The sequence below is a fragment of the Hyalella azteca genome, unplaced genomic scaffold (genome assembly GCF_000764305.2).
Source record: "Hyalella azteca isolate HAZT.00-mixed unplaced genomic scaffold, Hazt_2.0.2 contig6503, whole genome shotgun sequence".
Lineage (NCBI taxonomy): Eukaryota > Metazoa > Arthropoda > Malacostraca > Amphipoda > Hyalellidae > Hyalella > Hyalella azteca.
In genome coordinates this window covers 70,108-82,277 of record NW_025936664.1, presented here as the reverse complement: position 1 = coordinate 82,277, position 12,170 = coordinate 70,108, and the positions used below count along the sequence as shown (strand labels likewise).

The window sequence follows — 12,170 nt, the reverse complement described above, 5'->3', positions numbered from 1 at the left end:
GTATATACTGTATGTACTGTACTGTACCGCACTGCACTCTTCTCCACCGCACTGCAATGCACTGTACTGTACTGTACAACACGAATGAACGTCAGCCACCACACCCAACATGAATGAACTTCACCCACCACGTCCAACATAGGTGAACGTCAGCCACCACACCCAACATGAATGAACTTACCCACCACATCCAACAGAAGTGAACGTCAGCCACCACACCCAACATGAATGAACTTCACCCACCACGTTCAACATAAGTGAACGTCAGCAACCACACCCAACATGTGTGAACGTCACCAGCCACACTTAATAAGAGTGAATGTCAGCCCCTACACTCAACATGAGTGAACGTCACCAGCCACACTTAATTAACATGAGTGAATGTCAGCCCCTACACTCAACATGAGTGAACGTCACCAGCCACACTTAATTAATATAAGTGAATGTCAGCCCCTACACTCAACATGAGTGAACGTCACCCACCGTTCTCGACATGCCAGCTTCCACCCCCCGCCAGGACGGCGAGCTCGGCCACCAGCCCCGCGACGTGGTCAGGGCAACGCGCGATGCAGTCCCTCACGTCATCGCCGTTGTCGTCACCGGTATCGATGCCGGCGTCGCGCAACGCTTCCTTCAGCTGCCCCCATCGCCGCTGGAACTGGGAAGGGCTGCGGGTGCTGAGCTCCGCCGCCACATACAGCAGCACCTCCAGGAGGCTGGGGTTGAAGTTAATTGTTGGGTGAACATACCGACTACCCAGGGACTACTGACCGCAAGTTCAACTAACTCGATGTTAATGCAATACGTGTCGGTCTGATACTGGTCTGTTAGACGCAATATGTGTTTTTTCCAGATTTTCTATTTGCCGAAACATACGTCGGTTGTAGATGTATGTTTTGGCTGGGTACCAGGGTACTACGCCGAGTCATGAACATTTTAGTGCTAAGCTGCAGGTACTCCAGCGCTTGCCGGCAAACGGTGCGCCAGCACTACCGCGAAATATAAGAGCGGCCAACTGCCCATTTCGAAAATTTCACCCTGACCATTGCAAGGCCCTTCCGCGCCGGCACCTTCGCAAACAAGTCGATCTAGACCCTCAATGACGAACTCAAATTACACAATCGCCGTTTGCGGACAATTCGATAGAGCTCGCGGTGATGGCTTCCGTCGTTCTCTAGAAGGCATAAGCGAATATTCCGATAGCGTGAATCAACAATGGACATGCCTGTCTGTTTACTGCCTCATTGAGACTGCGCAGGTGCAACTGTTGGGACAGACATGCATGTTCACCCAAGGCTGGCTCGCCGATTGCGGTGATTTTTGACTGGATGGGTTAAGGCATTTCAAGAAAACCAGTTCACGGCAGGTGGAAACATCTCCATAACACATGAATGACGGCAATGAGAGGCACGTCGAACAAGCTACAAGCAGCAGTACTATTAAGAACAGTTTCGAGTTTGTAATTCTGCCAGCAAATCACTGATGACATTGTAAGCTGAACGCAGCAATGACAGAAAAAAATCTGCTGCTTCGTATACTTAGGCTGCATCGTGTAGTTAGTCCGCTTCCAGCGGTAAATGACCATAAAGTTCATTGATTTAAATTTTCAGTGTTGAAGAATTCTTCAGTTGACGTTGGTTGATCAAAATGCGGGTTTTAGGAAGAAATTGAATTTTTTAACTACGATAACGACGTTGGTTGATCAAGACCTGCATTTTGATCAACCGATATCATCTGAAGAATTGTTTGACCCTGCAAATTTAAATCAATGAACTCTATGGTCTAATTCTGTCATCTAATAATAATTTCTGCACTCATGACCAGGCAGCGAGAGGTGAAATGATAACTGTGAGACACAGATCAGAGCTAATGCCAAGAAAAATCATACTAACTAACAGTGAACTAAAAAATTTGAAGTCACAGAAAAATATTTCGAACTGCCTCATAGTATTATTGAATTATTAAACAGGCTCCGTGAATCCCTTGGCATTAACGTCAAACCCCAAACTATTCGCAGCAACGGCACCAGCGAACGAGCGGGAGTTCTCCAACAATTTAATGTAATCTATAAATTTAGATTCGAAGAAGGTTATAGACTACTTCTTTATTTGGACTATATTGGAGTAACTACTACGACATTGAGCAGCCGTTTATCCTGCCAACTGAGATAAGCTTACAACCAGCTAGGCCAGGCCTCAAAGTATTAAATGGTAAACATCTCTCGCCATGGTGCCCCATCGGTTTTCAATGGGATTGAGGTCATTGCTATGTTTAAAATCGATCAGCTTCTCAAGATCCGTGATGAATTTAACAGGCTCCGTGACACCCTTGACAACAACGTCAAGCTCAACGAGACCGTCACTCCCATCTGTGCTGGAGGAACCCACCAGCATCATCATCCTGTATATAGTATAGTATCTTTGGCATTAAAGAGTAGGCCTGGATAGGCCTGTCGCCGATTCTTGTGCTTTTCTTGACTAGAAAATATATATAGTGGCCCGACATCAACTGACGGACGATAGCTGAAGCCCTGGCCTATGCTTTCAAAAATAGTTAAGAGATCGTAAGTTCATCAGCCAATCATTGACGGCCTTTCAAGCCACTCTTTTAAAAACAGTTAAGAGATCGTAAGTTCATCAGCCAATCATTGACGGCCTTTCAAGCAAAATCCACCAATCATGGACAAGAAAATAGAGCGTAAGTACTTACGTTCACTTAGCGGGTTTTGAAAGTANTCCATCTCAAAACTACCTGAATTTCTGAACTTTGAGATTATTTCTGAAATATTTTTACGGTTCCAAATTATCATGTTGTATCATATTTACGTGTATCATATACTTATTTCCACCAAATTTTCAGTATTAGATGCTTTCTATAACTTGAAAATAAATATTGTCACATTCGAAACGTCGTTAATAAATTAAAATTACTTCATACAACCTCCATCTGTTGAAATGTTTGACCCTGAAAATTTAAATCAGTAAATCATCAGAGGCTGGTTACTTTAATTGCACTGCTAACTTTTCAAGACTTATGTTAACACGAATATTCCATAGACTGTGAACGTAATTCGGCATATATATATATATATATATATATATACAGTTGCTCTCATCCATGATTCTAGATGTAAAAAAATCTAGCAAAGGAAATCTACTTCATATATCAACTCCCGTAAGCGATACATAATCGTTAATATCAGATTAGCAGCCAATCAATGCGTGGAGAAAATATTACTCAATTATGAAACTGATATATGTTACTGGCTAAAACGTTGAAAAAAAACGTGGTAGCGTGATTGAAAGTTTGTTTGTTATTGAGTTATGTTTAAAGCATTGACAACTGAATGCCACATTGTTCTATAGGGAACGTACACAGCATTTTCTCCGTGCGTCAATGCGATTTCTGCATTGACTTATTTCCTTTGGCATCTTCCAAGCCTAGCTGTTTCCATGTCTAGTAAGTTGTACGATGTCTGATGTATATTGCGTTTATTTCTAATTACAATTGTCTATGATGAACTGAATATTATAGGATATAGCATAATATTATGATCAAACCTCAAGCGACTCAATGAACGTACAACTCAGATAAATGTTTGCGCTATATATAGACTTGATACATGGAGCTGTCGTCCTACCTTGAGTTCGTAGTTCCTAGGATATTTTTAAGAGGTTCTTCCGTGTCGATTAGTTGCCCAACAACGTAGTGGGCGGTAATTGCTTCTTGGACAGACTTATGTTCAAAGGAATAGGTTGTTCCTCCAGATAGCAATCTCTTCTCTTTAAGCATGGTGCTGAGGAACACTCCAGTGTCAAATTTCCCGCTAGCTCCGTAAGGCTTCATTTTGTCGATGCACTGACGCTTTAGGCGAAGGATCTCGTGGTCAGCGAAAGTGACTTGGTTGCGCGAGAGGAAATCCAAAGCACACTTACCTACGACCATGATCAGGTCATCGATAAGAACATCTTTATCTGGGACAGCGATATCGCAGAGCTTTCCTGCCACGACTGCTTTTATTAAAGCTAATACGTCTCTCGACAAGTCATTGAAGCTTCTCCATCGGTCAATATTTTTCGGAGTCTTATTAAAAATTGAGCAGAAATGCAGCAAATTTATGGGCTCAGTGAAAAATTTCTGTAATTCTGGGTCAAGCCGGGCAAATCGATCTCGCATCGCGTGTGCCCGCGCAGGATCCTCGTTCAGACTGCGTCCGTATTTTTCGATGAACTCCAACTGCTCGTGCAGCTCAGAGAGCGGAGCGATACGGTACTCGTTGAAGGTGGCGTCATTGTTCGTGACAAATGTTTTGACTTCTTTGAAGGCTTGAGGACGACTTGTGATCAGAATGCGAGAGTTAGAGTGCCATTTTGTTTTCAGGAGCTCACGCAAAACAGTCATTGACATATCGTTTACCTCGTCGAACCCATCGACCAGGAACAGAACGTGAAGCTGCTTCACAGCTTGCAAAACGCTGGCTTTCTCTCCAGGTTCAGTAAACAAGCCTTCAAAGTGCTCCATGAAGACTTGCTGTAGACTGCTCATGGTTCTGTCCCTGCACTCGATGTAGACAAGAACTTCAAATCCCTTCAAAAAGTCCGGGATATTGGACGGCAATGCAGAAAACTGTAGAGCTATGTTCTTGAGCACGTTTGTTTTACCCGCCCCCACGACACCCACAACAATAATAACTCGATCCTGCGAGTCAAAGATTTTGGTGTAAGGAAGAGGCTTTTTGTTTTGTCCACTTGGCATCACTTTAGGCGAATAAAATACCTCAGATCTTTTCACGCAGCCAAGGTCTAAAGGTAGATTTTCGTTGAAATATTTCTGAACACGATCGTCAGAAATTCTTTTTCCTTCAGTAAGTGCAAGATATGTCACGTGAGCCAGCTGTTTGTTCCCTATACTAAAACAGTTATCTATATTATGTTGCAGCTCATGTTTCATGTCCTCTGTTTCGCTGGTGGGAAGGGAATAAAAACTTCCACCTTCCTCAATCAGCTCGATCAATGTATCTTTGATCTCATGGACCTTATTTGGATCTTTCATCGATGCTGCGTCATGCATGAGATCATTTCTAATGTCCTTCACCGCCTTCACTTTATTTAACAAATCTGTCGAGTTTCTCCCGTCTTTTTTGATATCGAACATGATTTTAAATAATTTGTCTTGTGCCGTCATGTCAAAATTGTCGGGGTCCTTTTCGGTTTCAAACTTGCCACCCAAAAAGCCGCATAGCTTCTTCCATTCAGTTTGTGTGAAGGTCTGACCGCGACATTTTTCTAGGTAGGTCTTGTAAGTAACGTTTTTATCTTTATCCTTGCACTCCAAAGCCAACAGTTTGCTCGTATACTTAGGGCACAGCGTCATTATTACTTCGTGGGTTTGACAAATGGTTCTCATTTCCTCAAAACTTGCAGTAGCCGCGATTCCTGCTGCGGAAGCCATGTCGCACCAGACCCCTGCACAAGAAACAAAGGTTGCGGTTAGTCAAAATCTCTGAAATAACGGAAGCATCAAAAGTCCATTAGGGTTGCGTTCTAATTAAAGATGTTGATGCAAATGTTGCGCTGGCATACATGGTCCTCTTGAACTCACAATTCCCTGAAACTAGCAACTGTCCTTTGTAAGTCAAGTGATTCGATTTCAAGAGCGATTCAGCACGTCTGAGAGCGATTTCAAGATGCTAGGTAAGCTCTGGTGTTTCAGATTTAAGGATTTTGGAATCACTGCATATTTTTAACGCAAACTTCCTTTTAATAATGCGTAAAGTTCTTATTCTCTTGAAATTGTAAATTTATAGGTTTTTTATTATGTTTGTAGTTTTTCTCATTACATAATTAGGTCCTAATCTCTTTCGTGCATATTTTGATCTTCACTGCTGATTGTACTTTAATATAATAAAATTTGTTTAGCTGATGGACTCCAGAACGTTTTCATTGAAGGTATGTGAACTTGCTTAGCGTTTTCTTCGCTTTTTTATCCTTTCACTTTCGATTTGAGCAGACTATGATAAAAATGATATAAGTAGTAAATAGTTGTTAGACTTTGCTAACAGCTACGCTCGCAGCCTGTCTTGGGAAGACTCTGCTAACTTCTCTGGTCATTCCATGTTGTTACTTACGCCTTGAATGCCTTCAATTATGACAATTTATCGTATTGGCTTCGATGCTTTGAAGGCAATTTTGATGGATCTCTGAAAGACTAGTCTTTAGCCCTCCTGGAAAAAGGTACAGTACATCAAAAGAAACGGCGACAAGTCAGACTTGACCTAATTTGCGGAACCAACACTAAAATTTTATAGCCAAAAGCTGACCGTCTATCTTTCCCCGAACTAAGAAAATCTAAATAGCAGCCAGCCTGTCTTACTGAAAATTTTCCTACAAAAAATTACAACTTCTTCCTCACATGTTAGGGGAGCAGTTTTCCCTTTGAATTTATTTATTGAGCTCGCGAAAACAATTAAAGAAAGGGGGTTAGTGGAAAATAACGCCGGTATGGAGTATCCATTTCATAAGAAGAGTTTATCCAAATTATTGAATGATAATAGAGCTTTACTTGCACTATGAGTATAAATAGAGTCAATAAAAACATAGTATATTGCTTTATTAGCCACATCTTATCGCGCCGTGCAGCTTTAGGAGCCGAAGATAAGATATGACTTTACGTCGGCGCTTTATGACATATGACTTTAAGACATATGAGCGCTTTTAAGACATATGACTTCAAGTCAGCGCTTTGCAGGACGTCCAAAAAACAGCGGAAAGGCACCTCCCCAAAAAGCAACGATGAAATAATTTCCCCAACAACCACCGTGCTTTTTCCATCATACAATACAAGAGCAACCCTCATCTGGCTTCGAAATAGCTATAGATGAATCATTCACATTTTATGTCATTCTATCATATCATCTTATCACATTGCACAAAAGCTTAATACTCGCTGCGCTACGTCGTAAGGTCCGTGCGGTCAGGGCGATCAACGTTGAACGAGCCCCACAAGCCCCACAAGTCCTTCATAGTGACTGTTTACTCACAAAACAATGATTTAGGTGACCAGATAATTTTAATCGGACATTTTGCATTTCGGCCGAATCCACTTCCACTGGCGTCGGGGAAGAGTTTAAGGTGGTGATGACTATAACGTACCTCGTGCGGAGCGTACGGAATTCTGGACCACGAACTACGTCGCCGGGATTGGCAGACTTAGGGGAATTACGAACTGGGTCGTGGCGAATGGCGGACTGGGGTCAATATTGTAAAATTTTTGGCAGCGAATGACGGTGAATCACAACGTACTCAATGTATATGCCACACGTACTGATATGAGGCCTGCGATGATTCCCTCATGCCTACAACCTGCGCCATCGCTGGTGCGGTGGGATGTACCATTCATAAACACATTCATTAACAAACCTAGGGTCTGTATAGTCATAAGTGCCTTAAACACATTTAGCTACTGTGTAAATTAATTTTTCAACCGGAACCATTATTATTAAGATGATTTCAGATTTGCGTTTTTATAAAATTTAAAGCCTAGCTTTAATCCGTGGAATGACATTACCATTAAAGCAACACCTCGGTTACTCGCAATTTTTGTAAGTACACATTCCATTAGGCGCTACCGAATGAAATTAACGAAGAGATTCTCATTAAAATAGGAAAAAAGAAGTAGGCAAGCACCTCATGCATGAAAAGTGACACAAAAACTTGCTCAGTCAAATCTGATTTATTCACGGTCTCTGGTTTATTTATTCGCGGAAAATGGTTGACTCGAATATGAGTCTAATAGTGAGCGCTCTTATAATGGATACCCAAAAGAATAACCTAACCCCATGTCTCACAGCAGAGAGGAATTATAAAATTTCTAATATTTATCCAATCATTTCATCTTTTTCCTCAATAATTTTCCCCATTTCTTCCTATTTGTTCCTCTCTTTCCTCAATTCCTTGTCTCATTTTCATTCTTTTCCTTCAACTTCATTTCATTCTTTTCCTCCTTTCCCTCCAATACTTTCCTGCGTTTCCCTCTCATTCCTTTATCCCTTTCATTTAATCCATCCCTTCCCTCCAATATATTACATACTCCCTATTATCAAAACCTTTCCTCCCTTCCATCCAATGCTTTCCTCACTATCCTCCAATCCATTCCTCTCTTTTCTCCCATCCTTTCGTCCCTTTCCTCCTATCCTTCACTGCCTTTCTCATAATCCTTCCCTCCTTTCCTCCTGTGCTTTCCAATTCTGCCCCAAAAAATGAAATTTGTGGGGGGCCCACACTTTTCCTCCACAGTGGAAGGAAGGGAGGGGAAGTTGAATACTTACGTTAGTTCCTTTCAATTCCCTTTTTTCGACCCCATGAAAATGAAGATAATACAACAAAATTCGGAACACAATTCGATGTTGTATTTTCGAATAATATTAACATTACAACTATGCACATTAAAATGCCAGGTAATATAAAAGATAAAAATAACATAAATGAACAGATAAGAATTTCCTTTACCTGCATCAAAATTGCATAACCTTATAGGCAGTATGACTATCCCATAATTGGTTCATCAACTCAAGATCACGCTAAAAGCAGCATAAATTAGACACGGTATTCCTGGCACGAGGAGACTACGGCAATATTTTATTCCTTTGTTAATTGACAACATACCACGTACAAAATACAGCATAACACGAGACCTCGTAAATCAAAAATGAAAACCATAGAAAGAACGAACTTTTAGTTAATAAACACTCATTCAATATTCTCTTACTTTATAGCACATATTACTCATAAGTTGGTACAACTTTCATAATCACCAATTGAAAAGTCACAAGATGAAAATATTTATATAGGTGACCAGAGACTACTTTCCCACACCATCAGCTCAACTGACAAACAAAAATTACAGTCCATTTCATGCTTGAGAATTGCATCAACTTACAAGCGGATAACAGTATTTATAGTACGTTTCACTTGATCACCACCAGAAAATACTTTTCCACACCATCAGCACAACTGACAAACAAAAATTACAGTCCATTTCATGCTTGAAAATTGCTTCAACTTGCAGGCGGATAACAATATTTTTAGCCCGTTTCACTTGTCCACTAGAGTTCAGATTGTCTGAGCCTTTAATTTTAGTTCCAGGCGTTTATTACAATTCAAGGAGCCTGACGGCGTTAGAAAGAACGCAGTGTATTGGGGAATTGCGACTGGTATTGCATATCCTAGGTGAACGAACGTCTCGGAGTGGCCGAAATGCCGTTTGAATCTTCGCTAAAATATTCATGATGCACACGAAAGTATTTTTGAGATCGAAAATGATCAATTGTACATTTTTCAGAAGAGGTAAGTACTACCTTGCAAAAAATCTACTGTTTGTGTTCAGGTGCCCCAACTTAACTCTTCCACTTAAAGAAAATGAACGTTTCTCAGTCTCCTCCTTCAGAACAAAAAAAAAAAAAACAGATTAGCCTGATTTCATATAGACATCCTGTTTTATTACAACACATTTACATATACGATCATTGGGTATAAAGCTTATAATAATAATAATAGCGGTTTCAGCGTTTAATTAGCCGTAGGCTTGTCACCGATTCTTAACATCGCAGAATATTTACAGTTTATTGCGGTCTTGAACTCGCAACTCACTGCTACAATTCTGCTGTGCTTAACCGCCCGGCCTCCTCGCCGATCCTGACCAGAAACTGGCGCACAGAGCTGGGATCGAACCCGCGCCTCTCTGCGCCAATCTTGGTACTCTGAACTTTAACCACTGGACCACCCTGCCGTAAATAAAAATACATTTCTTCGTCGAGTGATACAAACAGATTAGTTAATAATTTTAGAACTGGATACTAGATTTGAGCTTTAATATAAGTTTCTGGAGCCTATAGTTCATAGTAATTTCGCTATGCTGGAAATTTTTAGACTGTGTCTCTCCATGTTCACGTAACTATTTTATTCTAGTTCAAATAAAAATACATTTCTTCGTCGAGTGATACAAACAGATTAGTTAATAATTTTATAACTGGATATGAGATTTAATATAATTTTCTGTTCATAGTAATTTCGCTATATTTAACTCATTGATTGATTTCATCTTCATTTATACCTCTTTCATATTAATTGTAGTATAAAACCAAAATAATACAGATTTTAGTTAATAGATAATTTAAACGTTAGGTCGTTTGAATTCAAATGAAATGAGTGGTTTGTTGCAATCACCAAAAAACATCGATATTACATACAATTGTGAGGCCTAGTCTGCCTTTGTACCATCGCATAAAAACATGGGCTGAATGTAAGGGGTCGATTTAAATTTTAGTTACGGGTAATGGGCATGCTAGTACTCAAGCGTCTCAGAGGCATCTGCTCGGGGTCTTTTGACCAGGGGCCGGATTAATCAAACTTCGTAACTTTTTGTACTTACGACAAAAAAGTTATGTGGTACGTAAGTACACCCTAATTTTGGCATTATCAAAACTTTCGTACACAAGTCTTAGCTAAAAGCGTATATAAAGCGTAAATGTTTTTCCCGCGCGAATGTTTCCCGCTCAAATGTTTTGATAATACCACCGCTAGTATTACGTTGTCCTAGCAACGCCACTCGTAAGTCGATTTTGCGTACTTACGAAGTTTTGATAATACGTCCCCAGAGCTTGATTTGCAGCACGTGGCAGCATGCAAGCTCGGTACACTTGAACAAGCAAACTATGCTATAATCACATGAAACTATGAAGTCGGCAATGAGATTCCAACTAGTCGCTGACTGCGTTCAGGTTGACAAGCAGACCAGAATTGCTTTAACGCGAGCATAGCAACTCTGGGGCGGAAGTTCATTATACCTCGAATTTTGTTAGGGTGTATGCAATATCCAGAGACGATAAGTGTCCTGAATACGCGCCCCAACAGGTTATATATCCAGACACGATACGTATTCTAGATACGCACCCAACAGCGCCTAAATATCCCGACACGATAAGTATCCTGGATACGCGCCCCAACAGCCCCTATATATCCCGACTTAATACGCATCCTGGATACGCGCCCCAACAGCCGCTATATATCCCGACTTGATACGCATCCTGGATACGCGCCCCAACAGCCCCTATACTCAGTATCTCGATACGATAAGTATCCTAGGTACGGGCTCCAGCCGCCCCTATATACAATATCCCGACACGACAAGTATCCTTGATACGTGCCTCAAGAGACTCCATATACAATCTCCCGATACGATAAGCATCCTATGTACGCGCCCCAACAGCCCCTATATACAATATCCCGACACGATTAGTATCCTGGATACGCGCCCCATAACAGCCCCTATATACTTTTTTTTAGAGAGCAAAACGTATATAGGAGTATATAGGAAATAGGAGTATATAGGAGTATATAGTATACGTATATAGGAAAGAGAGCCCCAATGCGGAGTAACGTTTTGCTCTAAAAAATTCCACAAATAACAAATTTCACTGAAAAGTGCTCCTGCGTTTGCGCCATTGAAGTGCTTGAGGTACTTACGTGTGCGATGGCGCAGCTCGGAAGTGTTCCCAGTCAACGTACACTTAGGATGGCTCTATATATTCACCAGCTTCACGCACCAAGATTCACAGTTTAGGTACACTTAGGACAGCTAAACATAGTTACCAGGTTCAATCATCAAAATGCACAGGCACAGGCGAACCTGTCTCTTATACACATCTAGATGTGTATAAGAGACAGAAGCTGGACTCCTAAACGTTTAATATAGAGATATGATGAGTTTGTGCGGTAGTTTATTTTTTCCTTAAATTTTTAGTAAACTTGAAGTTCAAGTAATCAAGTGACATTAATTAACAGAATACAAAATTTTGAATTTTCTATCATGACCATGAACAATATATCAAAAAATATAACTCGGTACTCACAGCAGTGAGTGACNAACATAACATAACATAACATAACATAACATAACATAACATAACATAACATAACATAACATAACATAACATCTGTCTCTTATACACATCTAGATGTGTATAAGAGACAGATACGAGACTTGAACTTACTCGAGGCATGCGTGTTGTATCCACGATACGAGGCTGGAACATACGCGAGGCATGCGTGTTATATCCACGATACGAGATTGGAACTTATGCGTGGCGCTCACGTATCTCGAATGATTGACAT

At 40.8% G+C, this 12,170-nt stretch overlaps 1 protein-coding gene across 1 annotated transcript in view; it reads right to left on the bottom strand.

Moving 5' to 3' along the window:
- The window catches only part of LOC108682750, a 16,050-nt gene extending 4,371 nt beyond the window's left edge, over positions 1-11,679 (bottom strand). The window contains exons 1-3 of the mRNA XM_018171989.2: positions 11,523-11,679; positions 3,641-5,465; positions 484-716 (exon numbers count right to left, since the gene is read on the bottom strand). Coding sequence (XP_018027478.1) covers positions 484-716; positions 3,641-5,451 — 2,044 coding nt within the window. The 5' untranslated portion in view covers positions 5,452-5,465; positions 11,523-11,679. The remainder of the gene's footprint in view (positions 1-483; positions 717-3,640; positions 5,466-11,522) is intronic.
- Between the last annotated feature and the right edge of the window lie 491 nt (positions 11,680-12,170).